General features: G+C 46.6%; 1 protein-coding gene across 1 annotated transcript in view; it reads left to right on the plus strand.

The window, feature by feature from the left end:
* Positions 1 to 7,679: 7,679 nt before the first annotated feature.
* LOC147104511 (solute carrier family 2, facilitated glucose transporter member 11-like) overlaps positions 7,680 to 15,492 on the plus strand; it is a 124,736-nt gene continuing 116,923 nt past the window's right edge. The window contains exon 1 of the mRNA XM_085961871.1: positions 7,680 to 12,286. Coding sequence (XP_085817997.1) covers positions 12,191 to 12,286 — 96 coding nt within the window. The 5' untranslated portion in view covers positions 7,680 to 12,190. The remainder of the gene's footprint in view (positions 12,287 to 15,492) is intronic.

Below are 15,492 nucleotides of genomic sequence, written 5' to 3' on the forward strand. Positions count from 1 at the left end.
TATCAAATGCTTTCTGGAAATCCAAATACACCACATCCACTGGCTCACCTTTGTCTACCCTGCTTGTTACATCCTCAAAGAACTCCAGCAAATTTGTTAAACATGATTTCCCTTTCATAAAACCATGCTGACTCTGCTTGACTGCATTATGATTTTCCAAATGCCCTGCTACAGCTTCCTTAATGAAGGACTCCAGCATTTTCCCAACGACAGATGTTAGGCTAACTGGTCTATAGTTTCCTGCTTTTTGTCTCCCTCCCTTCTTAAATAGGGGTGTTACATTTGCGGTTTTCCAATCTGCTGGGACCTCGCCAGAGTCCAGGGAATTTTGGTATATTGCAACCAATGCATCCACTATCTCTGCAGCCACTTCTTTTAAGACCCTGGGATGCAGGCCATCTGGTCCAGGGGACTTGTCGTCTTTTAGTCCCATTATTTTACCAAGTACTATTTCCTTAGTGATAGTGATTGTCTTTAGTTCCCCCATCCCTGTGGCCCCTTGATTATCCATTATTGAGATGTTGTTAGTGTTTTCTACCGTGAAGATAGATACAAAATATTTGTTCAGAGTCTCTGCCTAAGCCCATCACTTCTATTTCCACTTTTTCTCCATCAACATCATGGCCTTGACGGAGAGCTGGCTGAGGGGTGATGACACCGTCACCCTAAATTAAGCTTCCCCGTCTGGCTATACTTTCCACCACTTGACCCTCCCAAACCGCCGCGGTGGCGGTGTGGCTCTTATCATCAAATTACACCTTGGTCTGTCCCCCTGCTCCTCTGGCACCTTCTTCTCCTTTGAGTATCTCACCTTGTTCCACCCCTCTTGCCTCTCATATAAAATCCTTGTTCTCTACCGCCCACCCAAGTACCATGCCAATTTTCTCACCGAGATATCTTCACAGCTTTCCTCCCTCGGCCTCTGCACCGAGTGACATCTCATTCTCGGTGATTCCAACCTCCATCTCAACTCATCATGCTCTCTCCTGAGCTCATGGCCCTCCTATTCTCCCTTAATCTCTCCCTCCATATTAACTCCAATACCCATTCATAGCCACCCCCTTGACCTTGCCAACTCACGTGTCCTCATTACTCCCATCATGTCATTGGGGAAGCTGCAACAAAGACTACATGCATGCTAAAAAGTGGAAGCAGCATGCTATAGACAGGGCTAAGCGATCCCACAATCAACAGATCAGATCAAAGCTCTGCAGTCCTGCCACATCCAGTCGTGAATGGTGGTGGACCATTAAACAACTAACAGGAGGAGGAGGCTCCATGAATATCCCCATCATCAATGATGGTGGAGCCCAGCACGTGAGTGCAAAAGACAAGGCTGAAGCGTTTGCAACCATCTTCAGCCAGAAGTGTCGAGTGGATGATCATATTGGCCTACTCCTGAGGTCCCCACCATCACAGAAGCCAGTCTTCAGCCAATTCGATTCACTCCACGTGATATCAAGAAATGCCTGAGCGCACTGGATACAGCAAAGGCTATGGACCCCGACAACATCCCGGCTATCGTGCTGAAGACTTGTGCTCCAGAACTAGCCACACCTCTCGTCAAGCTGTTCCAGTACAGCTACAACACTGGCATCTATCTGGCAATGTGGAAAACTGCCCAGGTATGTCCTGTCCACAAAAAGCAGGACAAATCCAACCCAGCCAATTACCGCCCCATCAGTCTACTCTCAATCATCAGCAAAATGATGGAAGGTGTCATCAACAGAGCTATCAAGCGGCACTTACTCACCAATAACCTGCTCATTGATGCCCAGTTTGGGTTCCGCCAAGACCACTCGGCTCCCGACCTCATTACAGCCTTGGTCCAAACATGGACAAAGGAGCTGAATTCCAGAGGTGTGGCGAGAGTGACTGCCCTTGACATTAAGGCAGCATTTGACTGAGCGTGGCATCAAGGAGCCCTAGTAAAACTGAAGTCAATGGGAATCGGGGAGAAAACGCTCCACTGGCTGGAGTCATACCTAGCACAAAGGAAGATGGTTGTGGTGGTTGAAGGTCAATCATCACAGCCCCAGGACATCGCTGCAGGAGTTCCTCAGGGCAGTGTCCTAGGCCCAACCGTCTTCAGTTGCTTCATCAATGATCTTCCCTCCAACATAAGGTCAGAAATGGGGATGTTCGCTGATGACTGCACAGTGTTCAGTGCCATTCACAACTCCTCAGATAATGAAGCAGTCCATGCCCGCATGCAACAAGACCTGGATGACATTCAGGCTTGGGCTGATAAGTGGCAGCTAACAGTCATGCCACAGAAGTGCCAGGCAATGACTATCTGCAACAAGCAAGAGTCTAACCATCTCTAACATTCAATGGCATTACCATCGCCGAATCCCCCACCAACAGCATCCTGGGGGATACCATTGACCAGAAACTTAACTGGACGAGCCACATAAATACTGTGGCAACAAAAGCAGGTCAGAGGCTAGGTATTCTGTGGTGAGTGTCTCACCTCTATCTACAAGGCACAAGTAAGGAGTGTGATGGAATACTCTCCACTTGCCTGGATGAGTGCAGCTCCAACAACACTCAAGAGGCTCAACACCATCCAGGACAAAGCAGCCTGCTTGATTGGTACCCCATCCACCACCTTAAACATTCACTCCCTCCACCACTGGCGTACTGTGGCTGCAGTGTGTACCATCTACAAGATGCACTGCAGCACCTCCCAAACCCACGACCTCTTCCACCTAGAAGGACAAGGGCAGCAGGTGCATGGGAACACCACCACCTCCAAGTTCCCCTCCAAATCACGCACCATCCTGACTTAGAAGTATATCGCCGATCCTTCATTGTCGCTGGGTCAAAATCCTGGAACTCCCTACCTAACAGCACTGTTGGAGTACCTTCACCGCACGGACTGCAGCGGTTCAAGAAGGCAGCTCACCAGCACCTTCTCAAGGGCATTAGGGATGGGCAATAAATGCTGGCCTTGCCAGTGACGCCCACATCCCATAAACTATTTTTTTTTAAATGTCGATCAGAGATAAAACCATCTCTGATCACTTCCTTGTATCGCTCTCCACCCACATCCTCTTTCACCCTCCCAACCCTACTTCCCTTTGTGTCTGCCCCTGGAAAAAAACTCTCTCCCAATTCACTTACAACTGCACTTCCAAAATCCCAACCATAGCCTTTGGCCCTCCATTTAGCACATTTCTGCAGCTACCAATCTGCTCAACAACATCCTCGCCTCCACCTTTGATGCCCTTGTCCCCATTAAAACCATTTCTCTATCTCACGCTGGTTGCTCCCCCTAGTACGGCCCTCATCTCCGCTCCCTTAAGTCCAAGGGACGCAGACTTGAATGTATATGGCAACAACAGGTTTAGCCATTCATTGCCAGATCTGGCTGGACCACATAAAGCACTATCGGGGTCGTACTCTCCTCCTCCAAAACTGATCAACAGCAGGGGAGAGAGGTAAAAAGTCATCAAAGTGTGACGTCACCAGGAAGCAGGTAAGTGATTGGTTGGTGAGTATTTCTCTTTTTTTAGAACTTTAACTCTGGTTTATAGTTTCTAAGGTCTCTCTGGTGTAGCAGGGACTGTTGGTAAACCAGTTAACTGTAGTGTAATTAGTGGGATTGATTGATTTAATTTAAATTCAATTAATTAAAGGGTAAGTCATGGCAGGACAGCCGGGCCCCATGATCTGCACCTCCTGCGATATGTGGGAAATCAGGGACACTTCCTGTGTCCCTGACAACTACATGTGCAGGAAGTGCATCCAGCTGCAGCTACTGACAGACCGCATTGCGGCGCTGGAGCTGCGATTGGACACATACTGGAGCATTCACGATGCTCAGGACATCGTGAATAGCACATTTACGGAGTTGGACACACCGCAGGTAGAGGTTGGACAGGAAGAAAGGGAACGGGTGACCAACAAGCAGAGTACTAGGCGCAGGCAGGTAGTGCAGGGGTCCCCCGTGGCCATCCCCCTCTCCAACAGATACACCACTTTGGGTACTGTTGGGGGGGGTGGCTTATCAGAGGAAGGCAGCAGCAGCCAACTTCCTGGCACCAGGGGTGGCTCTGCTTCACAGAATGGGAGGAAAAAGAGGGGTAGAGCTATAGTAATAGGGGATTCAATTGTAAGGGGAATAGATAGGCATTTCTGCGGCCGCAAACGAGACTCCAGGATGGTGTGTTGCTTCCCTGGTGCAAGGGTCAAGGATGTCTCCGAGTGACTCCAGAACATCTTGGAAGGGGAGGGTGAACAGCCAGTTGTCATGGTGCATATAGGCACCAACGATATAGGTAAAAAGCGGATGAGGTCCTAAAAGCGGAGTATAGGGAGTTAGGAGATAAATTAAGAAACAGGACCTCAAAGGTAGTAATCTCAGGATTGCTACCAGTGCCACGTGCTAGTCAGAGTAGAAATAGAAGGATACTTCAGATGAATACGTGGCTAGAGGAATGGTGCTAGGGGGAGGGATTCAAGTTCCTGCGACATTGGAACCGGTTCTGGGGGAGGTGGGACCAGTTCAAACCGGACGGTTTGCACCTGGGCAGGGCTGGAACCAATGTCCTAGGGGGAGTGTTTGCTAGTGCTGTGGGGGAGGGTTTAATCTAAAATGGCAGGGGGTTGGGAACCTGAGCAGGGAGACAGAGGAAAGGGAAACAAAGATAAAAGCAAAAGATAGGAAGGAGAAAAACAAAAGTGGCAGTCAGAGAAATCAACGGTTTAAATCAAACATGGCCACAGTAAATAATAATTCTAATAGGTCTAAGAACGTTAAAAAAACAAGCCTGAAGGCTTTGTGTCTTAATGCGAGGAGCATTTGTAATAAGGTGGATGAATTGGCTGCGCAAATAGAAGTAAACAAATACGATTTGGTTGGGATTACGGAAACGTGGCTCAAGGAAGGCCAGGACTGGGAACTCAACATCCAGGGGTATTCGATATTCAGGAAAGATAGGCAAAAAGGAAAGAAAGGTGGGGTAGCATTACTGGTTAAAGAAGGGATTAACACAATTGTAATGAAGGATATTAGCTCTGATGAGGTGGAATCTGTATGGGTAGAATTGAGAAATACTAAGGGGAAAAAAACGTTAGTGGGAGTGGTTTATAGACCTCCAAACAGTAAGGCGGAGGTTGGGGATGGCATTAAAAGAGAAATTAAAGAAGCGTGCAATAAGGGCACAGCAGTCATCATGGGTGACTTTAATCTACATATAGATTGGGCCAACCAAATGAGTAACAATACTGTGGAGGAGGAATTCCTGGAGTGTTTACAGGATGGTTTCCTGGACCAATATGTCGAGGAACCAACCAGAGATCAGGCCATCTTAGACTGGGTATTATGTAATGAGAAAGGATTAATTAGCAATCTTGTTGTAAGAGGCCCCTTGGGTCGGAGCGATCATAATATGATCGAATTCTTCATTAAGATGGAGAATGAAGTAGTTGACTCGGAGACTAGGGTCCTCAATTTAAATAAAGGAAACTGTGATGGCCTGAGGAGCAAGTTGGGTAGGATTGATTGGGGAATGGCACTCAAAGGGTTGACGGTGGATAGGCAATGGCAAACATTCAAAGACCGAATGGATGAACTACAGAATTTGTTCATCCCAGTTTGGCATAAAAATAAAACAAAAAAGGTGACCCAACTGTGGCTAACAAGGGAAATTAGGGATAGCATAAGGTCCAAGGAGAGGGCATATAAATTGGCCAGAAAAAGCAATAATCCTGAGGATTGGGAGCAGTTTAGGATTCAACAAAGGAGGACAAAGGGATTAATTAAGAAAGGGAAAATAGAATATGAGAGTAAGCTTGCAGAGAACATAAAAACTGACTGTAAAAGCTTTTATAGATATGTGAAGAGAAAAAGATTGGTGAAGTCAAGCGTAGGTCCCTTGCAGTCAGAATCGGGGGAATTTATAATGGGGAACAAAGAAATGGCAGACCAACTAAATACATATTTTGGTTCTGTCTTCACAAAGGAGGACACAAATATCCTCCCAGAGATGCCGGGGAACATAGGGTCTGATGAAAGGGTGGAACTGAAAGAAATCAGTATTTGTAGGGAAATGGTGTTAGGAAAATTGATGGGACTGAAGGCCGATAAATCCCCAGGGCCTGATAATCTACATCCCAGGGTACTTAAGGAAGTGGCCCTAGAAATAGTAGATGCATTGCTGGTCATCTTCCAGAACTCGATAGACTCTGGAACGGTACCCATGGATTGGCGGGTAGCTAATGTTACCCCACTATTCAAAAAAGGTGGTAGAGAAAAAGCGGGGAATTATAGACCGGTAAGCTTGACATCGGTAGTGGGGAAAATGCTAGAGTCCATTATAAAAGATGTAATAGCAGAGCACTTGGAAAGCAGTGACTGGATCGGACAAAGTCAACATGGATTTACAAAAGGTAAATCATGCTTGACTAATCTACTGGAATTTTTTGAGGATGTAACTGGTAAAATAGATAAGGGAGAAGCAGTGGATGTGGTGTATTTGGACTTTCAGAAGGCTTTCGATAAGGTCCCGCATAAGAGATTAGCGTGCAAAATTAAGGCACATGGGATTGGGGGCAAGGTATTGACTTGGATAGAGAACTGGTTGGCGGACAGAAAGCAAAGAGTTGGAATAAACGGTTCGTTTTCCGAGTGGCAGCCAGTGACTAGTGGGGTACCGCAAGGATCGGTCCTAGGACCCCAGCTGTTCACAATATATATTAATGATCTGGACGAGGGAATTGGATGTAATATCTCCAAATTTGCAGACGACACAAAGCTGGGTGGGAGGGTATGCTGTGAGGAGGATGTCGTGAAACTCCAGCACGATTTGGACAGGTTGGGTGATTGGGCAGAAACATGGCAAATGCACTATAATGTGGATAAATGTGAGGTTATTCACTTTGCTGGCAAAAACAGGAAGGCAGATTATTATTTGAATGGTAATAGATTGGGAGAAGGGGAAGTGCAAAGAGACCTGGGTGTTCTTGTACACCAGTCGCTGAAGGTAAGCATGCAGGTGCAGCAGGCGGTTAAGAAGGCAAATGGTATGTTGGCCTTCGTAGCAAGAGGGTTCGAGTACAAGAACAAGGATGTCTTGCTACAGTTGTACAGGGCCTTGGTGAGACCACACCTTGAGTATTGTGTGCAGTTTTGGTCGCCTTACCTGAGGAAGGACGTTCTTGCCATGGAAGGAGTGCAGCAAAGATTCACATGGCTGATACCTGGGATGGCAGGAATGACGTATGAGGAGAGATTGTGTCGATTGGGCTTATACTCACTGGAGTTCAGAAGATTGAGAGGGGATCTCATCGAAACCTATAAAATTCTGTCAGGCCTGGACAGACTAGATGCAGGAAGGATGTTTCTGATGGCCGGGGAGTCCAGAACCAGGGGTCATAGTCTAAGGATAAGGGGTAAGCCATTTAGGACTGAAATGAGGAGGAATTTCTTCACCCAGAGAGTGGTGAACCTGTGGAATTCTCTGCCACAGAGGGCGGTGGAGGCCAGTTCATTAAGTATATTCAAGAAAGAGTTGGATATATTTCTTAAGGCTAAAGGGATCAAGGGATATGGGGAGAAGGCAGGGACAGGGTACTGAAATTGGATGATCAGCCATGACCTCATTGAATGGCGGAGCAGGCTCGAAGGGCCGAATGGCCTACTCCTGCTCCTATCTTCTATGTTTCTATGTTTCTAAAAATATAATAATGAATAGTCAGCATGGATTTCAAAATAGAAAGTCTTGCTTGACCAACCTCATTGAATTTTTGAAGAGGTAACAGAGAGATTAGACAATGGTAAGGCAGTAGATAAAATTTATCTAGATTTTCAAAAGGCCTTCGATAGGGTACCACATAATAGACTAATGAATAAGGTCAGAGAATGCAGAGTCAGGGGACAAGTAGCAGAATGGATAGCTAGCTGGCTTGAAGACAGAAAGCAGAGGGTGGCTATTCAGAGTGGCAGAAGGTGGGAAGTAGTGTTCCACACAGATCAGTGCTGGGACCACTGCTGTTCACAATTTATATTAACGATTTAGACTTTGGAATCAAAAACACAATTTCTAAATTTGCGGATGACACCAAATTGGGGGTTGGGGGGTGGGTAGTCAATACTGGTGAGGACTGCAACAAATTACAGGAGGACATTAATAAACTTACAGAATGGGAATATAATTGGCAAATGAAGTTCAACACAGATAAATGTGAGGTATTGCATTTTGGTAGGAAGAATAGGGAGGTCACATATTACTTGGAAAATACAAATCTAAGTGGGGTAGAAGAGCAAAGGGATCTCGGAGTACAAATACACAAATCACTGAAAGTAGCAACACAGGTTAACAAGGCCATAAAAAAAGCAAACCAAGCACTAGGGTTTATTTCTAGAGGGATAGAATTGAAAAGTAGTGAAGTTATGCTAAACTTGTATCGAACTTTGGTTAGACCACACTTGGAAGTACTGTGTACAATTCTAGTCTCCATATTATAAAAAGGATATAGAGGCACTGGAGAGGGTGCAAAAAAGATTTACAAGGATGATACCAAAATGCGAGGGGATACCTATCAGGAAAGGATGAACAGGCTGGGTCTCTCTTTACTTGAAAAGAGAAAGCTGAGGGGTGACCTAATAGAGGTCCTTAAAATTATGAATTAGAGTAGGTACAGAGAGAATGGGGAAGAGCAAAACTAGAGGCCAACAATATAAGATAGTCACCAAGAAATCAAATAGGGAATTCAGAAGAAACCTTTTTACTCAGAGAGTGGCGAGAATGTGGAACTTGCTACCACAGGGAGTGGTTGAAGTGAATAGTATAGATGCATTTAAGGGGCGGTTAGATAAACATGTGGGGGAGCAGGGAATAGAGGGTTATGCTGATAGAGTTAGATGAGGAGAGACGGGAGGAGAGTGGAGCATAAACACCGGCATGGACTGGTTGGGCCAAATGGCCTATTTCTGTGCTGTATAGCCTACGTAATCCAATGTAAATATTGGGAAGACTGAAGCCATTGTCTTTGGTCCCCGCCACAAATTTCGTTCCCTAGCCACCGACTCCATCCCTGGCAACTGTCTGAGGCTGGACCAGACTGTTCGCATCCTTCGTGTTGTATTTGACCCTGAGATGAGCTTCCGACCATATATCCGTGCCATCACTAAGACTGCCTATTTCCATCTCCGTAACATCGCCCGTGTCCGCCCCTGCCTCAGCTCATCTGCTGCTGAAACCCTCATCCATGCCTTTGTTATTTATAGACCCGACTATTCCAAAACACACCTGGCCGGGCTCCCATCTTCCACCCTCCATAAACTTATGCTCATCGAAAACTCTGCTGCCCGTGTCCTAATCCGCACCAAGTCCCACTCACCCATCACCCCTGCACTCGCTAACCTACATTGGCTCCTGGTTAAGCAACGCTTCAATTTTAAAATTCTCATCCTTGTTTTCAAATCGCTCAATGGCCTCGCCCCTCCCTATCTCTGTAACCTCCTCCAGCCCTCCAACCAATGTTCCCTCTGTAGGGGGTTTCTCTTGCTCGCTCTGGTCTCCTGCCAGGCTTCTTGCAATAATTACCTGTGAGTGGTTCGACCCACTCGCCCCTACGGTTCTAGACCTTGGACTTAGGTGCAGGGAACTGTAGTGCAGAAAAAACTCAATAGACCAGGTCGAATAGCACGAAATGGATGCCTTTATTGAACAGTTTGCAGCATTATAAAATACATGTCATATGCACAGATTAAAGCAACTACAAGCATGCACACATCTATAAACTTAACTCTATAGAAATGGGGAACATACGGCACATCGTAAAAGGGGTAACACATTACAATTACTCTTAACTCCCTCCCCTAACCCTAACTAAGTTTCGATTTGAGGGACTCGGGATCATGCTCACCACTTTAAGAATTTCGAAAAAGGCTTTGCAGCCTTTTGATACAGCTTTCCGTCGTCACGTGGGTTTGGAAGCTTCTGGTGCAGCTTGTTTTCCTCTTGGTTCTCCTGCGATGAGCGCTAGCCGATGTGATGTTGAAGAACTGGAGTACCGGGCCCTGAGTGTCTTCTTCTCCGGCCTGGGTCGTCGATGATCTCCCGATGGTCTTCCCCGGGGCGGGACGCTGGTTCCGAAATGACTCTTTATACAGTCAGAATTGTCCTTCTGATTTCTCCAACGGTGGAGCAGAACCGGAGTACCTGGGCCCTGAGTGTCTTCTTCTCCGGCCTGGGTCGTCGATGATCTCCCGACAAAGGTACCCGGGCTTCCCTCGTCGTCTTCCCGTCGTGGCCGGGCCTTGCCTGGCCGAACCCCGAACGCGTTCCGAACCGAAGAGTTTCGCAGGTCTGAACCGAAGTGCTTTCTAACCGAAGAGTCTGTCCCGAAGCGGTTTTGAACCGAAGGAGAACCCACTGATGGACTTTTTCAATCCACAGTTATACCTTTTTGGAACATTCTTATCTCCCGCCAAATCATAGTCCTGTCTTTGTAATAATTTTGGCGGGCAGAACTCTCTGCAGGGGTGTTTTGTCTTCATAACGGGAGTCGGTGATAGCTTAACTGGCCTTCCTGGGCCAATAATGTCTTTGCTTTGTTACCGTAACTTGGTTTGTATATTGATCGGTCTGGAGATTGCCCTGGATGGCTGTTAAACGGCTTCTCTTTGTACAGCGTAATGGGTTTAAGCGTTCGTTCAATTGTCCGCCCATTTCTTGATGGGTCTCATCCTGTCACCCAAATCTGTCCTGTACTTATAATCTAATCAATATGTATGCTCAGTTCCATGAGTTTTGGCTTCCCGAAACTGGTTTTCGCGGGCTTTTAATGTCCTCAATCCACAAGCCTGTCTGGCTTGCAGTAACAGAAATTCAAATGGTCCCAGAAGCTGGTCACAAGGTCTGGCGGCCATTTTGTGTGCCCTTTTATCAAAGGTTTCTCTGTATAAGCTTCTTTTGGTCAATAAAGCTGTTTTATTAACCCTACTTTCCTACGTGATTAATTAATGAAGAATTTCGCGAATCTTACACCTCTAAGCTGCAAATCACCTTATGTGGCTGGGTGTCAAATTTTGTTTGATAACCCTCCTGGGACACGCCTTGGGACGTTTTATTATGTTAAAGGTGCTATATAACCGCAAGTTGTTGCTGTTGAGGACATCATCCGAAGACATGACATCAGGTTCTACATGTATACTGGCGACACCCAGCCCTTTCTCACCAACCTCTCTCGAGCCCTCCACTACCTCTGTGTTATCAGACTGCTTGTCCAACATCCAGTCTTGGATGAATTGCCAGTGTTCCCAACAGGAGCCACCGAGCCTAATCCCATTCCAGGAAGGTATTGTGCGGTGAAGTATTCAACAGGCATTTTGCTGAACCTGTACGGTTACCTTTCAGCTGAAGGGAAGATAAAAGTTTTCACATCACCTATCACATCAATGTTCACTGGGGGTGATCGTGACTCCTGTCTCCATGGAAAGGTGTTTTTTTCATTTCCCCCCCCAAAACTTAGGTTGGCAGCTGCAGGGACTGCATTGCGTGGTGGTTGTGTTGGGCACCAGGTGAAGGGTGGTGATAGGTTTTTGTAAAGCATTTTCAGATGCAGTAATATAGTTTGTTGGAGATTAAATAAAGTTAGTCATCATGGTTAATAAAGCAAAAAAATAGGAACTCACGATCTCTTACCAAATCTCATGATATTTAAGAGTTTGTCTCATGACTTCTGAAATAGTGGGGTTGACATTACTTCTCTTGGTGAGAATGAGAAATGCAGATACTTGCACCACTGTTGCAAATAGACGAAATCCCACTTTCTTCGCTTCCAACTTGACTCAGTTGGCGACTGCGGGACAGCGCCCCACTGCGGACCGGAGGACTCGGTTGAAGGCTGGGGGACAGCGCCCCCTGCTGACCGGAGGACTCATTTGGAGGCTGGGGAACAGCGCACCTTGCTGACCGGAGGACTCGGTTGGAGGCTGGGGAACAGCGCCCCCTGCTGACCGGAGGACTCGGTTGGAGGCTGGGGAACAGCGCCCCCTGCTGACCGGAGGACTCGGTTGGAGGCTGGGGAACAGCGCCCCCTGCTGACCGGAGGACTCGGTTGGCGGCAGGTCGGCGAGCGACACTATCCCAGCAGGTAATGCGGAAACAATTTTCTGGAAGAGGGAAAATATAATATTGAGAGAGTACGACAGCGCAAAGTAAATTATCCACCAGAGATGCCGAGCCATTTGTTGAAGGTGGATCTGAGCTGCCCGGCGGAGCTGGTGCTGGAGCTGGAGCTGGAGCAGGATCAGGATCAGGATCGGCAGCAGGTACGGAGACGGTGAGACCCAAACTGGGGCAGCGGCCGGCGGCATTGCCCCCGGGGGAGAAGCAGGCAATGGCCGCTCTGTGGGAACCGATCTTGCTGTCTGTGCAGGAAGCACCAGCCGCCGGCCAGAGTGTGGATCGGTGACCGGGCAATTCCCTTGTAGTCCGTACGGCTGCGAGTGACTGGGATTAATTTTATTGCACATCATTTGTATTATCTAACTATCCTCGTCCTCCTCGCTGCATTTTGCTGGAGGAATAGTCCAGTTTGCCTGGTTTTGTTACTTGGCCACCCACTGGACCCAGAATCCAGACAGGGCCTGCTGAGCCTCCTGTCACTGCCCGAGGGGCAGGGGTGACATAGAAACATAGAAGATAGGAGCAGGAGTAGGCCATTCGGCCCCTCGAGCCTGCTCCGCCGTTCAATGCGATCATGGCTGATCATCCAAATTCAGTACCCTGTCCCCTGCCTTCTCTCCATATCCCTTGATCCCTTTAGCCTTAAGAAATATATCCAACTCCTTCTTAAATATATTTAATGAATTGTCCTCTACTGCCTTCTGTGGTAGAGAATTCCACAGGTTCACCACTCTCTGGGTGAAGAAATTCCTCCTCATTTCTGTCCTGAAAGGCTTACCCCTTATCCTTAGACTGTGACCCCTGGTTCTGGACTCCCCGACCATCGGGAACATCCTTCCTGCATCTAGTCTGTCCAGTCCTGCCAGAATTTTATAAGTATCAATGAGCTCCCCTCTCATTCTTCTAAACTCCAGCGAGTACAAGCCCAATCGACCCAATCTCTCCTCATACGCCATTCCTCCCATCCCAGGTATCAGCCTGGTGAATCTTCGCTGCACTCCCTCCATGGCAAGAACATCCTTCCTCAGATAAGGCGACCAAAACTGCACACAATACTCAAGATGTGGTCTCACCAAGGCCCTGTACAACTGCAGCAAGATATCCTTGTTCCTGTACTCGAACCCTCTCGCTACGAAGGCCAACATACCATTTGCCTTCTTAACCGCCTGCTGCACCTGCATGCTTACCTTCAGCGACTGTTGCACAAGGACACCCAGGTCTCGTTGCACTTCCATTTCTCCCAATCTATTGCCATTCAGATAATAATCTGCCTTCCTGTTTTTGCCACCAAAGTGGATAACCTCGCATTTATCCACATTATACTGCATCTGCCATGCATCTGCCCAATCACCCAACCTGTCCAAATCATACTGGAGTTTCTCTGCATCCTCCTCACAGCACACACGCCCACCCAGCTTTGTGTCGTCTGCAAACTTGGAGATATTACATCTACTTCCCTCGTCTAGATCATCATTAATATATATTGTGACTAGCTGGGGTCCTAGGACCGATCCCTGCGGTACCCCACTAGTCACTGCCTGCCACTTGGAAAAAGACCCGTTTATTCCAACTCTTTGCTTCCTGTCTGCCAACCAGTTCTCTACCCAAGTCAGTACCTTGCCCCCAATCCCAGGGAAGTGGTACTGAGCAAATTGTTGGAGCTGCGGGCTGACAACTCCGTGGGCCCTGATGGACTTCATCCTAGCGAAATAAATTTCCCTTTCACAAAACCATGTTGACTCTGTCTGATTACCTTGAACTTTTCTAAGTGCCCTGCTATAACGTCTTTAATAATAGCTTCTAACATCTTCCCTATAACAGATGTTAAGCTAACTGGCCTGTAGTTTCCTGCTTTCTGTCTCCCCTTTTTGATTAAAGGATTTACATTTGCTTCAGGAAACTCTTGATTTACCGGCACCTAAATAACCGGAAATCTCTGTTAACCGGCAAAATTCAGGAGTAGGTTCAGGTAAGTTTTACTTCATATTAGTGGCCGTTCCTGGATGTGTGGCTGTGTAATCGGGATTCCTGCACTTGGATGCTTGGTCTGTGGCCGGGCTTCTTGCACCTGTTGCTAAGCAACAGGGAAGCCTGGATTTGTTGCTGTGTACGGAGCTCTCGTACCTTTTAACTATGCCTCTCTGTAATCTGGACTTTTTGATAAACCGGCACCACGCCGGTCCCGTCGGTGCCGGATAAAAAAGAGTTTCCCAATCTAATGGAACCTTCCCCGAATCTAGGGAATTTTGGAAAATTAAAACCAACGTGTCAACTATCTCACTAGCCACTTCTTTTAAGACCCTAGGATGAAGTCCATCAGGACCCAGGGAGTTGTCAGCCCACAGCTCCAACAATTTGCTCAGTACCACTTCCCTGGTGATTGTAATTTTCTTGAGTTACTCCCTCACTTCCATTTCCTGATTTACAGCTATTTCTAGGATGTTACTTGTATCCTCTATAGTGAAGATCGATGCAAAATACCTGTTCAATTCAACTGCCATCTCCTTATTTTCCATTATTAATTCCCCAGACTCACTTCCTATAGGACCAATGCTCAATTTGTTAACTCTTTTTAAAATATCTATAGAAGCTCTTACTATCTGTTTTTATATTTCTAGCTAGCTTTCTCTCGTGCTCTAATCTTTCTCTCCTTATTCATCTTTTAGTAATTCTTTGATGTTTTTTATATTCTGTCCAATCTTCTGACCTGCCACCCATCTTTGCGCAATTATATACTTTTTCTTTAAGTTTGATACTATCTTTAACTTTTTTAGTTAACCACGGATGGTGGGTCCTCCCCTTGGAATTTTTCTTTCTTGTTGGAATGTATATATTCTGTGTATTCTGAAATATCCCCTTAAATGTCTGCCACTGCAACTCTATATTGACCTATCCCTTAACCTAATTTGCTAGTTTACTTTAGCTAGCTCTGCTTTCATGCCCTCGTAATTGCCCTTATTTAAGTTTAAAATATTAGTCTTGGACCCACTCGTCTCTCCCTCAAACTGAATGTAAAATTCAATCATATTATGATCGCTGCTACCTAGGGGCACCTTCACTATGAGGTCATTAATTAATCCTATCTCGTTGCACAATACCAGGTCTAGTATAGCCTGCTCTCTGGTTGGCTCCAGAACGTACTGTTCTGAGAAACTATCCTGAAAACATTCTATGAACTCCTCATCTAGGCTACCTTTGCCCATCTGATTTTTCCAGTCTATATGTAGATTAAAATCCCCCGTGATTATTGCCGTACCTTTCTGACAAGCTCCCATTATTTCTTCCTTTATAGGGGAAAGGGGAAAATTGTTGGGTTTGCTGCATTAGATTAAATGGGCTTCTTCATCTG

Source organism: Somniosus microcephalus, chromosome 19 (assembly GCF_052327205.1).
Source record: "Somniosus microcephalus isolate GS21.2 chromosome 19, FLI_Smic_1.0, whole genome shotgun sequence".
Lineage (NCBI taxonomy): Eukaryota > Metazoa > Chordata > Chondrichthyes > Squaliformes > Somniosidae > Somniosus > Somniosus microcephalus.